Source organism: Gossypium hirsutum, chromosome A07, assembly GCF_007990345.1.
Source record: "Gossypium hirsutum isolate 1008001.06 chromosome A07, Gossypium_hirsutum_v2.1, whole genome shotgun sequence".
Taxonomy (NCBI): Eukaryota; Viridiplantae; Streptophyta; class Magnoliopsida; order Malvales; family Malvaceae; genus Gossypium; species Gossypium hirsutum.
In genome coordinates, this window is record NC_053430.1 from 3364778 (window position 1) to 3379177 (window position 14400).

Here is a 14400-nt window from a genome sequence, read left to right on the forward strand (position 1 = left end):
TATTATATATACTTTATTATTTTATTTTTATAATATAAATACGAACATAAAAAAGTATTTACATTTTTTTCTAGATTAATAAAACATTGAAAGCATTATAAATATAAAATTTATATATCAAAATAAATGTGAGATTTAAATTTAAAAAATATATATATTATGAGAATATACATAATTAAAATAAAACAAACTCCAACTTAAAATCTTAAATTTATCTTATCATTGAGTTAAAACTTTATTGCTAATAAATAAATTAACTTATCATTGGTATAAATATCTATAGGACTATTAAAAAATTCAATAAGAAAAAGGTTAAAAGAACTATTGATTTCAAAAATATATAAAATTTATAAAAATATTTAAACTTAAAATAACTTTAAAAAAGCCACATATATTGAAGGGATTTAATTTCAAGACATGAACACATTATGTTTAAAAAAAAGTTAATTTATAATTTATATGTTGACTTGATAATTAAAATATTTATTATTTAATGTGACTTGAATTTCGTTCTAATTTATAATTTATAAAAAATAATTCGCCCAAATAAAGCATAAAATATAAACTTATAAGTTTTTTTAAAAAATGAATTCATATTTAAAAAGTGGCTTGATTTGTTTTTTTCTAAAGAAGTTTGCATTTATTAATCAGGGGGAGACGGGGGAGTTGGATGGGATGGTTATCGAAGGAAATACAATGCGAATGCTTTTTGGGGTCTTTGGGTTTGGGTGAATAATTGCAGAGAAAACCCTAAAGCTTTTGACCTACTCTCTCTCATTCAGACTGTCGTATTTGAAGCATGATCTCTCAGATCTGTTTGTTGAGTCTCTCAAAGGAAGGTGTGATCTCTATCATCTCATTTAAAGCAGCAGCAGTATAGCAGGTGGTGGTGATGTTGGGGGGCTGGTTTTATTAAGTTTTCCCAATTAAAGGGTTTCTATAATTTCCGGTTTTGTTTACAAATGGGTTCTTTTTTCCTTTGTTTTGCAGGCAGTTTGTTTTAAAGCTAATAATGGTAAAGATCGGGGAAAAAAAGTGAGTAATTTAGAGAGGAAGGAGAGGTCTGACAGAAGAGAGTGAGCACACGCAGGCAGATTGTATGAAAGGCCATACCTTTGCCCGCCGTGTGCTCACTTCTCTTCTGTCAGCTTAACAATTCACTCTTTTCACTTGTTTTTCCTCTCCTTTCTACATTTGCTGGAAACTTTCTACACCTTCTTCTCCTACAGATCATTGAGTTGAAAACAATCCCATATGGGATTTTATATGTAGACTTCTTGTTCTTTTCTCTTTATTGACGAAGAGATAAAAAGCACAGTAAGTGTGTGATCATGTTTATTGTTATTTTTGGTTATGATTTTGTCAATTATATATTGTTTTCCATTTTTGCGGTGTTAATTGATTATATTTCCGCTACTCTTTTTGGGAATATCATTTTCTATTATTAAAATAACATAATGATGTTTTGATGGAGAGCTTTGAAAGAGAAAAAAAGCGTGACTTTTGATGGTCCTCTCTTTGAAAGAGGACGAAGCGGCTTCTTTGAAGGTACGCCTGCTTACTGTTCTCATTTTAACGGAAAACCGTATCGCTATCTTGTAAATTTTTATCTTCATCTTGTTCTTTGAAAACCCGCTTCCTCTTTCATCTCCCTTCCTTTTTCATCTTCTTGTTTTCTGGGAAACCATGCAAGCTATTTTAAACACCCTTGTCTTCACAATCTTAACCTTAATCTGGGTTTTCTTTTTCCTGAGTTTTGACCCAGGAAACGGTAAAGGTGGTAACTTTTTTGGTGTTTTCGGCTATGATTTTGGGTTCCTTTGTTGTCTAAGCACTGAAGCTTGCAAATGCTTGTCTTTTGATGTTAATCTTGGTGTTAAGTAGTTTGCAGTTGTTCTACACAGTACTTTACTTGGCAATGAGAGGCAACGAACTTTATCTGTTTTACCTGAGTTAATCACCCAGGTAACCTTTTTCAATTTTCCTTTAAGCTTGTTTTGGTTGATTTTTTTTTATTTTTATTTTTTGCTGAAACTCTTTAATTATTTTTTCTAGATTTTATGTGATTAGTTGAGAGATTGATCTTTAATCTAGACAAGAATGCATTTCTCTATGTTGGAAAAAAAGGAGATTTCGATCCTATACTTGAATATACTGATTAAACTGAAGATACTAATGGTTTAACATTTGTTTTTAATAGAAGAAGATGAATGAACACAGGTTAGGACCATGGATTGATTTAGCATAAAATTTAGTGGGACTAATATGCATATGATACAGTAGCACAAGTTCACTTAAAATGTGTTTTGTGATTGACATTCATAAAAAAGGAGATACTTATAGCTGTTTTGAGGATGCCCATTAATAAACTTTTGATTTCACTATTTAGTGATAGTCAACTTAATGTACAATTGTATCAGTCATACAAATAAGTTAATCGTAAATTAATGATGTGAATTTGTATTTATGAGAAAATGGTGGACATGTATTTTGTCATCTTTTGATGTTGTCTTTGATATAGCCTGCTAGGAGAAATTGAGTCAGGAATTTTGGCGTTAATAGCTGACTTTGTGTTCATATTGAATTTGATTTGAAAGGCACTTTGTTTGATAAATTGTCCACTACATTTTTTCTGCATTTTTTTTTTGCTATCTTTTACCAAGAAATTTCTTAGTTTAGTTATAAAAGTAACTAATTCTAGATAACCAAATGAAGGGAACATTTTGATTATCATGCTAGGATGTGAATTTTTACTGGAACTTGAAAAATGAATGACCTTGTGCTCATGCATATATGTTCTTATTTGAAATTGTCACTTGATTCATAAGTTTTTTAAAGTTAGAAATAGGGAGAGAAGTTGATAAAATTGCCTAGTAAAGGTGTGAGTTATTAGTATTTTTTTTTCATAAGCATCTATTGTTTAAATTAATCTAGGGTTAATTTCGTTGCAAGCTTATACTACTGATAAGCGAGAATGCTAGAGAAATGAAAACAAGATTGCTAATTAAATTTTATGCTGAATTTACGTATATATATTTCGTATCATTTTTATCTTTAAAATATGTTATATTGGTGGTATCTAATAATTTGGAACCATGACTGCACTCACTACAACAAAATCTGCTTTTAGCAACTTTCTTTTATATATTTCATGGTATTTATAAACATCACTAGAAGTTTCCGGCTTAATGAAAAACTCTGCAAGAAACAATGCCACTAAGAGCATTGTTAAATATAGCAACATTTCAGTTGTAGATGTTGCTAAATGGTGGATTTTATTATAACTATGTCGGTGTTTCGAAAAACATCTTTTTGGTGTTTGCATGTTGAAATGGCACACTTCCTTTTTTTCCTTTGGCCATTTTTAGCTGCGTTTTTGTTTGAAAACACTGGTAAGCTAATGGATTTAGTAGTGACATTTCTATTAATTAAATGCAACTAAGTTTTCGATGTTAATGGTGAATCTTCTTGAGAAATGTCTCTAAATCTCGTTTTGTAGTGGTTTTTCAATTCAAAAGACATAGTTAATTCGCAGGAAACATTTCAACACTTTTGTTCATTTTAAATTATTTTTGTAGGGTTTCTTAGAATTTAGTGTTTCTAGCATTTCATTTACAATTAGTAATACTTGAAATAATATTAGAACACAATTAAAATATATAAAATTTGGTAAAAAGACTTCTCTGGTCCATCTCAATTTTGGTATTGAGCATATTGATTCACTTCAAAAAATCTAAGCAATTTACTCCCTCTTAATTTCGAAAGTGAGCAGCCAAGTACTAGTAATCATGGTGTTTACACATTCTTTTGTTAATTTATTCTACTTTTGATTGGTATTAATAGCTTTCAATGTTTACGCATTCTTTCACTTTTTTTCCTAATTCTAAAAATTCAACAAATTTAGCCTTCCAGATTTATACATTCTATCAATTTGATCTTGATTCTAGAATTGTTGATATCCAATGAGAGCTAAATTTGTTGAAATTATTTTAGAATTAGAACAAAAATGACAAAATTTGTAAACATTGAAGGCTAAGATTGTTATTATACCAATCAAAACTAGGATAAATTGATGAAAATGTAAGTGTTATGATTAATTATCCTTAGTTGATCAATTTGAAATTGGCAAGGACTAAATTGCTCCTTTTTTTTAGAGGAATCAATTGCTCAGTATCAAAATTGAGGTGAGCGGGGAGGTCTTTTTACCTATAAAGTTTAAATTTTATTACAAATTCTATTTATAAAAAGGAGATTTTGTCAACTCTTAGTTGAAAGTACCTATGATCATGAAAATTTGAAGTTACGACTGAAGCTTGTGGTTGAAGTTATTGATATCTTCTTCTGCCTTCTCTTTGTGCTTGAATTTTGGCTGCCTTTGCTTTGTCAACTCTTAGTTGAAAGTACCTATGATCATGAAAATTTGAAGTTACGACTGAAGCTTGTGGTTGAAGTTATTGATATCTTCTTCTGCCTTCTCTTTGTGCTTGAATTTTGGCTGCCTTTGCTTGTATATTTTTCATATCTTCTCTCAATTGAACATCTTCTTGAGTATAAGACTGTTGTGAAGAAATATACTGCTGAAAACTACTTTCAAAGTAGCTAGAGGGAGTAGTACTTAATATAATACCTTGAACTTATCCATTCCTTTTTAATCTAGTAACTTTAGGCTTTGCTTGGTAGAGTAAAATGAAAATTGGGAAGATGGAAAAATGGAAAGTAATTTTCTTTCCTCCCATTATTTGGTAGAGTTGAAAAATAAAAGGAAAGAAAATAAAAATTTTGAAGAATGCTTAATTTGAACCAGAATACACTTCTCTCCCATTTTCTTTGATCTCAACATTCCAGTTTAGAAGTATTGGTTTTAATACATTAGGCTGGAAAATTATCACCCTTTTATTTTCTTTCCTCTCACTTTTCTTCCCTACCAAGCACACTCAAAATTTTTTTTCTTTCAAGTTTTCCCACTTCCTCCTATCTCTCCACTTTTCCACCTAACCAAACACACCTTTAGTGAACACTTTGTGTTTAGTTTCTCACATAGTGTGTAATCTCTCATCCAGAGCAATAGATGTCGAAAAAGACATACTTGAGTTATAATTATAACATATTTCTTCATTGACAGTTCTTGCAAAGCTTTTTGAACTTTTTGTGTGAATATATTTTTGTTGCTTTTTGAGCTATTTGAGTGAATATATTTTTGTTGTTTTTACTAGAAATCTTAAGGGTTCTTTTTCCTAATTCATATGTTATGAAGTTATTGGGGAAAATTTTGGAAAGTTCATAACCAAATGATTATATTTTAACTGCAACAAAGATTTTTTTTTCCAGAAATTCCACATTCATTTGTAATGAAGTCATTTGGGGAAAAATTGGAAAGCTTATAAGCATGTCTTGAAGTATTTTGATCAGAATATCAATCATTTGGTCACAAGACCTAATTTACCACGTGGTGTGGTTTAGTGGTAGTACATTTTTTTAATTTATTGTTGGTATTTAAAGAAAGTAGAGGTAAAGAAATCAATTAAGTTAAATTAATTTTGGATTACTAATAAAATAATTTTATATAACATATAAATGGTTTTAAAGAATTTACAAGAACGATATGAGATTTCTAGTAGAAGAAAACAAATGTATATTCACAGAAGTGGTTTGAAAAGCTTTGCTAGAATTGCCAATGAAAAGTAGGTTTGAAAAGCTTTGCTAGAATTGCCAATGAAAAGTATATATTTTCCTTGTAAGATTGTATTGATAAATATGCTTATATTAATTTATATTATTTTGTAAGAAATTGAGAAAGGTGAAAAAAATTCAAAGGCTTGAGCTTTTTCAAGTTACTCATACCAAGAAGGATCTTTTTTAAACGAAGAGACACAATAGATTGTAATATGAGTTCTTCATAACTATTTATAACTTTTATTTAATAAATTAATTTTGTGTTTTATACCTTACTGTTATTTTCTTGATTTGTAGGAGAAAGCAAAATAAAAAATTGTCAAAAGTAATTAATTCTAAGCTGTACTCTTTTTACAACAAAAATCTACACAAAAAGTTGTTCAATTGGGATAGAGAAAAATACATGAAAAGTTGTCATAGTAAGTAGTTCTCAGTGGTATATTTATAGAACTCTTATCGGTAGCATTTTTCTTTTAAGCTGCTAAACTTTCAGCGGCATTTGTAAACACTGTGATATCTGTATATATAGGCTAAAACCAGGTTTTGCTGTAGTGTTTATGTTGGATTCAAACCATAAATGTTATTTCTGTGGTCTCTCCTTGTGCATTGGAATGAAAAGAATCCCAGTTGTCCCTGCATATTTGCCAATAATTTATATTTTTGTCGGCTTCAAATCATTTACTAATTGTAATGTCCAGTCTCTCCTCTCAACAAGTTACACTAGATTCAAATAATTGAAACATGACTTATATGGAAGAGCTTAGGAAATCTATAAAAATCTGTTGTAGACGTCTAGAAGAGAAAAGTGGGATTCAAAATGGCTAGGCTTTGAAGAAGGGTTAAGAATGGAATATGGTAGAAAATCATATATTACTTGAGAGGAGATCTACAAGCTCAACTCTCAAATGAAATTTTAGTGAATCCAGATTCTTTTAAGAGAATTTTTTCCTTTAGATGTTTTTAATCTGTCAGAGTGATTGGCATTAAGATGAATTTTCCTTTATTCATATATCTTACATGTATAAAAATGTTGGCTGTTCTTTGCTTTCATGCTTCCATACCTATTAATTTTTATATTATGGTAAACAAGGGGGTAAGGACAAATGGAAAATCCATGTACTCAATGTTGTCAAGATTATGCCAAGGCACTGTTAGGCATTGCACCTTAGGGCCAAACAACAAATTTGCTTTGAATCCCTTCAAGAAACGCACATGTTATGAAGTGTATGATTAGCGTATTTAAATGCACTTTTCTGCAAGGCTATAGGTAAAAAAGGGTCCTCTTGGTTGAAATTCTGCTTAATTTCTTTTATTTTTATCTTTTCCATTAGTTTTACTTATTTGAGTATTCAATACAGACATGGGATCATAAGAAAATTGTGCATATAGGCTAATAAAAGAAACCAAAATTTCGCATGTTTTGTAGATACTGGTTACTGGATCTCTCTGTAGATTTATTATCATAATTCTTATAACCTTAAATTTCATACAATGCACATACGCATGCAACGTGTTGTGCCATATTCGACTCAGGCAGGTGCATTTTTTGCTCCTTATACCTTAAGTCTTGCAGCTAGAGTGTGCCTTGTGCCCTTGAGAAAAATGTATCTAATGATCTAGAGGCCGAAGAAAGAAATGGAAGACACGGCATAAATAAGTTTTTAAACAGTGAAAACTTGAAAGGGAGTATCATGTGTATGTTTGTACAATCACCTTTGCTTATTTTGATACAACTCGCATGTTCAAGTCACCTGTGGCAGTTTTCTTTCTCAAAGTAGTATCTCATGAAGAGGTACAGCTTATTGTCATTAACTACAGTTTTTAAGTGTCATAAAAAGTCGAACTTAACTCTTTTGATTCAGAAGTAGAATTTATATGATGGCCAATGCTATTTTGCAATATCGTACATAAGGTTCTTATGTTTCTGGGGAAATGTGGTGCTTTCAAGCTTTTCAAAACAAGACAATGACTGTGATACTAGACAAGTACGAGTTTACTGGTAAAACAGCTTGAATTATATACAGCCTTGGTAAAGATGCTTTCTGATCTCATTATGATTGGTGAAAACCTTTTATTTGCTAAAAACATCTTGAACATACCTTATAATCAAAATATGCAGAATTCAGGTTTATTTTAACACTTTAACTTCCATAGGATTAGAAGCACAAGACTGTTCTCCTAATGTTCAATACAGAGTGCTACAAGTTCTATTGTTCTCTTTGATTGCAAAAAAGCAAGTAAAAGAGGCCAGAAAGATGGAAATAGTATTTGGAATCATATCTTGGTTATGGTTTTGCTAAAGGGCATTTGTAGTGGAGCGGTTTTTGAGAATTTTATTATTGCTGAAGTTTACAGGACAAATTTTCAGTGATATTAAAAGATAGGGCAATTGTGGACGTGGTGCTCCATAAATTCAGTACTATGCCTAGAGCATTTCACCTAGGGTTGGAATGAGTTGGATACAAGTATACTCAAATTTTTAATTTGTTTTCATATGCGTGAAGGATTTTTACTCTCATACTTCTAATATGTATCAAAGTCAGGTAACCGCCATCCATGTATGCATGACAGAAAATTACTTATCTTTGTGGTTTTCAGGTTTAAATTACTTCTCTCTACTGTGCAAGTATTCTAGTGGACATTGTAATGCCTGTTTCCATGTAGTTATTTTGAAGCTGGAACAAAGGACATTTCATTTTTTCATTGGAAAGCTCAATTAAGGACCGACCATTTCTATCAGTATGTACATTCCAAAGAAAAGATTTCGATTTTTGGATTAACATTCAAGGGTATTAACGTGGCTGTTAAAGCACATGCTTGCTGTTTTACATACTCGTCGCTAACCAGGACATCAAAGGTGCTGAAACCTTTTTAACATCACTGCTACAGCCACAACATGAGTGATTGATCCAACCCTCGGTGTTTCACAATTTTAGAAAATAAACAGTGTCAGGTGTAATAATTTGGAAGGAATTTTTTGTTTGAATTTTAAATTAATATTATTGAAAAAGATGAATTTAAATTTTGAAATGATTAGCCTTCATCAATCACTCAAAACAAACATAGAGAAAGTCAAAAAGAGGTTTAAATTTTATGTGATGCAAGTGAAAAATATATATTATATATTCAAGTGGGTTTAAATTTTTGCTTGTGTAATATTTTTATTTAAATTCTTTCAAAGAGCAATATTTGAAGCTTCAAATATCGAGCAATATGTAATTTTTTTTAATCAATTACTTATATTTGATTTCCATCTACTTAGATGAAATGCTGTTAATTTTTATGTGTGATTGAATGAATGTTTGGTAGGTGACCAATTGAGTAATGTTATTGTCAAAAAAAATAATTATTAAAAAGACGGTATAGAAACTCTCAAAAACTTATTATATAAAATTATAAATTATAAGTTTTTATAAATAAAAAATTAAATAAAAATTACAATATTTTAAAAATAAATTTTCTTATAATGCTTTATAAGAAATAGAAATATAATGCTTACAAAAGAAAATGAAAATCATGAAAAAATTCACCAAGACATTTTTTTTATTATATAAAATTATATAAAAAATAACAATTACATAATTTTTTTTAAAAAATTTATATTTTTAATTTTCAAGGTGACAAACTATATCAGAAGTATGTGAAATATGCATTGAGTCATGTGAAAAAAAATTAATAATATCAATTCTTATAACAAAAATCAAATATAAATACTTTCATATAGCAAAATGGATATTAAAGTCAAAGGATATGTATTACCATATATAAAAAGAAGATACATTATTTCACTTTGGCTTTTGAGAATCCAAACCTGAAGGCTGGATAGCTAGGGTGAGATGAAATCCTTTCATTTATATTATTTTTATTTTTTGGTTGCATTTTAATTATTTTTTAATATTATATTTGTGTCATATATAATTTGATTTAATATTTTTTTAGAGTTTATTATCTCAATTAATTTTAGAAAAAAATTATGTTCATATTGTTGCATCACACTTATATGATTTTATATAATTTAAATAATTTTATTATAATGACTCAACTTAGAAAAAAATATTTTTAAATTGTGCACCAAAACAATTAGCATATACTATTATTTATAGATCAACAGTATGCAGAGAGCTCATACAAATCATATATTTATTTCATTTTATTGTTACTATTTATACCCTATCATGTTTTAATTTTTTTTAATATGTTATTTTATTATATTTTATATAAATTATCATAAGTATTATACTGTAATTTTAAATTTATTTACATAAGATATAAATATTAAATGCTTAAATAATTACGTTTGAAAAATGAGAAAAATTAAGTAAAAATATAAATTGAAAAAACGAATTAAAAATTTACATTGACTCAATCTTTAAGTCAACTCCACATGATTAATTCTAGTGAACAGGTAATTGTTAAAAACCTTTACTTTTTATCTTTTCATTTTTCTTGTTTCCTACCAATGATGATTACCATATTTCAAAAGCTTCCATGAACTTGCTTTGCGGGCGGACGTCGGCAAATTAATTAGTGCTTAAATAGACCATAATATGATATTAAATCAATGATTAAAAACATCAATAAGAAAATGCAGAGAAACTGTTGATGACAACATAAACGTGAAAAACATTACATCAGCATAAACAGAACTATAAGTATCCTCTGTTTCCATTTTGGGTCCAAAATGTAACAACAACAATATCATTAATCAATGGTCTAAATCAAGATAAATATATATTTTAGACCTCGGTACTTGTTTTTTGTTTGTACACTAATCAAGCAAGTGTCGAGTTCTCGGCGGGTGACGTCCACACGATGTCTTTAAGCGCCGGTCGGAGCTCTTTACTGCAAAACTGGTTGTATTCTAGGGTATCGCCGTTGTCCTTTTTAACTTCCACCACCAGGAACGAGGGCGTCACCGTGAATATATCGGCGGCCACTGCTAATTTCCCTTTCCTCCCACATTCCTGACCCTGCAACCTCACTCTCGACTCGTTCTTCTTCACACTGAACTTCAACGACTTGGCCACCTCTTCCAGTCTCGATATCACACTGCTCGCCGGCCTGGTTGTAGCGAATCTCAGCTCTTGTTTCTCTTCTCTCTTTTTCTCTTCGAACAACGGCGATAAATCAAAGCCATCGGATAATGAAATGATATGAAAGGCGTTCAATGTCTCAGGCTTTGATGATTTGTCGCCATTGAAATGTTCAAATTCTGGGTCTTCCTTGGTTTTGAGTTTAACCACCTTGGGTGTAGATTTCTTGAACCAGGACGAGTCCATGATCTTCGAGATGGTGATTCGAGTCTTCGGGTTAGGGTCTAAAAGCTTAGTGATTAATCTGCGAGCTTCAGAAGAAAACCATGGCGGACATTTGAAATCTCCTCTGTAAATCTTTCTATACATGGCAATCAAGTTATCATCTTGAAATGGCAAGAACCCAGCAAGAAGAACATAAAGGATAACACCACAAGACCAAATATCAACCTTGGCTCCATCATATCCTTTCTTCCCAATAACTTCAGGGGCAACATAAGCTGGTGTTCCACAACTTGTATGCAATAACCCATCTTGTTTCAAATGTTCCGAGAAAGCACTGAGTCCGAAATCAGCAACTTTCAGGTTTCCATCTTCGTCTAACAGCAAATTCTCAGGCTTCAAATCACGGTGGTAAACGCCGCGGCTATGGCAGAAATCGATGGCGGAAACCAATTGTTGAAAGTAAAGTCTCGCCGAGTCTTCATCGAGCCGGCCTTTAGCGACTTTAGAGAAAAGTTCTCCGCCACGGACAAGTTCCATGGCGAAGTAAATCTTGGTTTTAGTTGCCATAACTTCATTCAATTCGACTATATTCGGATGTTTCACCATTTTCATGACGGAAATCTCACGCTTGATCTGCTCCGTCATACCAGCGTTTATCACTTTTTCTTTGCCGACGACTTTCATGGCAACGTTCTTCCCTGTCTGAAGATTCCGTGCATGGTAAACTTTGGCGAAAGTACCATGACCCAACATCCGACCAAGCTCGTATTTTCCGTGAAGCAAACCCGGGTTTTTATTATTTTTAGCTTTATCCGCCATTTTTGTCAATCAAGAGATACAATACACCACAAAAAAAAAGAAAAAGTGTCTTTGAGAGAGTAGGAATAGGGATAGGAATGAATGAATGAAAATATTCACCCGTCTTCAACGTGTTTACGGTGGCAATCCCTGCGGCGGACGGACCGCTTACCGTGGCGGCACAGTTCAGCCCTTTCCAACGATGCCCTTATCATCTCTCTGCATTCCCTACCTTCGATCTCTCTCTCCAAATTTCAAAAGATTGCATTACTTTATATGCTCGCTACTGGGCCGTTTCACTGCCCTATTTATAGAAGTTATTGCTAGGTCTAATTCTATATTTAGTCCCTCTACTTTACAACAACTAAAAAGTTACTCATTCTACTTCAATTTGTTACTAATCAATCCTATTGCCGATAAACATGTTAACACAATTAATTGATTTTTGTTAATTTGTTAAATGTAAATGCAAATAATAGAATTATTAGTTTTTGTTATTTTTTTATATAAATTGTTTAACTATTAATTTTTTGATAATAATTTAATAACAAACTTATCAGTATTATTTAATTAATTCTATGAAAATTAAATTATGATAAATTAAAATAAAAAAGCATTATTTTCTTAAAAAAAAATAGAATTCAAAATGATATCTTTCTATCTAAGCAGTAAAGTAAGAATGAAATTTAAAATTAGATCCTCCTTCTAACTATTGAATTCCTATTTTAACTCTTAATAAATAATTATTATTTAATGAGTTTTCCGAGAACACGTGTAAGGGGAAGATTGGAGCCAGAGAGTAACTCACTAACACATTCTGTTTTGGGCTGTAGGTGATCATTACTTCCAAGCTTAAGTAGCGTAAGGATACGATGTAATTAAGTAAAAAAATTTTAAGTTAGTCTATCAGTTTTATTATATTATTTTAATTTGATTTAAAAAATAAATTAAGTTGAATAAAAGAAAATTTAAATTAAATAGAGTTAAATTGTTAGAGTTAAATTAAAATATTAAAATATTAAATTAAATTTTTTTTATTATATAACTAATTCTATTTAGAGTATATAAATTTAAAATTATATATATTTGAAAACTTTTTCAAAGTAAAATAAAAGAAAAATAATTTACTTTATTTTAGCTCCTAACATTATTGTTTTAGAATTTGTTTAACTTTTTTATATATTCTTTACAACTTTTTTAGAATTTTTATTTTATAATTTTTAATAAATATTTATTTTTAAAAAATATTTTGACTTTTTCTGAAATTTTTAAATTTTTATTGTAAGAGACTAATTTGTTCAATTTCAAAATTAAACCGGGACTAAAGAAGTATTTACATCAATTTATTATATGAGTTATTCGAATTATTCAAATTGAAGAGTTTAACACAACTCAAAATCGAAACTCGAATTACTATTCGAGTTGACTCAAAAAATCGAATAACTCAATTCAATTATTTCAAAATTCAAATTTCTTTTAAATTTTTTTGATGAATTTTTACTCAGTTTAGAAATAATAAAAGTAAATGATAAAAGATTAATGCAAGCAAGAAAGTTTCTATGGTATCAGATCAACTTTCAAATTCTTTTATGCCTTTCAAAAAGATATACGTTATCTTGTTGTTTTGTTTTTTTTTTTTTAATTTTAATATTATTGATTTTTTAAGAGTATAGATATTAAGCTCAATATCGTAAAATTTGCACTGCACAGTTTTTATTGTCTCAATACAATTTAAATAATAATTATGTAAAGATTAAGTTATCTCGATACTTATGAGTGTGAAAGTTATATATAACCTGTAATTGATATAAAATTATTTTTTTATTAATGATGGTTAAATCTTAATAAATACATTATATTGAACTTGATATCGATGCATGGTAAAAATTTTCTAAAAAAGTCACCCTCAATGGATGTCAACACAAATATATTAGGGTTAAGTTGGGTTAAATAGTAAAAAATCAATTTTAACCTAACTACGACACCTACTATGCCAAAGTTCGTATAATACATGTATTAAGGGTAAGTTTATGGTATTTACAAAAGGTTGCAAGTATGACGAATTGATTCTGTAGTAAAAGTTCTAACCTACTACAGAAAAATCCGGAAAATATGAAGAACTGGCAGCAAGAGCTTGCTTGATGTCCCTGGTAAATCCAAGCTGAAATGGGGTAGCCAATGCCAAGAAATCAGCAGATTGGGGCCTTCGAGAAAGAGCATCAGGGCCTTTATTCTCCTTGTCTGCCTTATAAATGATAGAAAAATCTTATATCATTAATTTCATATACGAGTCAAACATATATAATTCATCATCTACTCAAAATTAAGGTACGTCACAGTATGAAGATAAATTTATAAAAGATTTAGAATTTATTCTATTTGGGTCGTATTCGATATACTCAATGACGATATATTAGCCTTTCAATCAGTTTGTTTATTTCCGATTATACTAAAGATATGTTTAGTTTCATCTATTAATATAAATTGTCTTTTATATTACGATCCAACCACGTAATATAGCTTAGCATTAGTTAAACATTAGACGACCAATTAGTTAATATTTGTTTTCATTTTACTTTACGTGTAAAAACTTTGAGAGCAATATAAAAAGAGTATTAATATAATTAATAAATATTATTAAGTCAATTTATTCAAAAAATTACAAATAAAA

At 29.8% G+C, this 14400-nt stretch overlaps 1 protein-coding gene and 1 long non-coding RNA gene across 2 annotated transcripts; one reads left to right on the forward strand and one right to left on the reverse strand.

The window, feature by feature from the left end:
- Positions 1-587: 587 nt before the first annotated feature.
- On the forward strand, positions 588-8703 carry LOC107920802 (uncharacterized). Its single transcript, XR_001690792.2, has 3 exons — positions 588-883; positions 991-1965; positions 8272-8703. It is a non-coding gene; the product is annotated as an uncharacterized lncRNA (long non-coding RNA).
- A 1548-nt stretch (positions 8704-10251) lies between these two features.
- Positions 10252-12008, reverse strand: LOC107918796 (CBL-interacting serine/threonine-protein kinase 6). The gene has a single exon (XM_016848383.2). It carries the CDS (start codon positions 11748-11750, stop codon positions 10446-10448), a length of 1305 nt encoding a protein of 434 aa, XP_016703872.2. The 5' UTR covers positions 11751-12008; the 3' UTR covers positions 10252-10445.
- Positions 12009-14400: the final 2392 nt, after the last annotated feature.

Excerpts from the sequence above, each read along its gene's own strand:
- LOC107918796 (XM_016848383.2), bottom strand. The coding sequence starts at position 11,750 with ATGGCGGATAAAGCTAAAAATAATAAAAACCCGGGTTTGCTTCACGGA.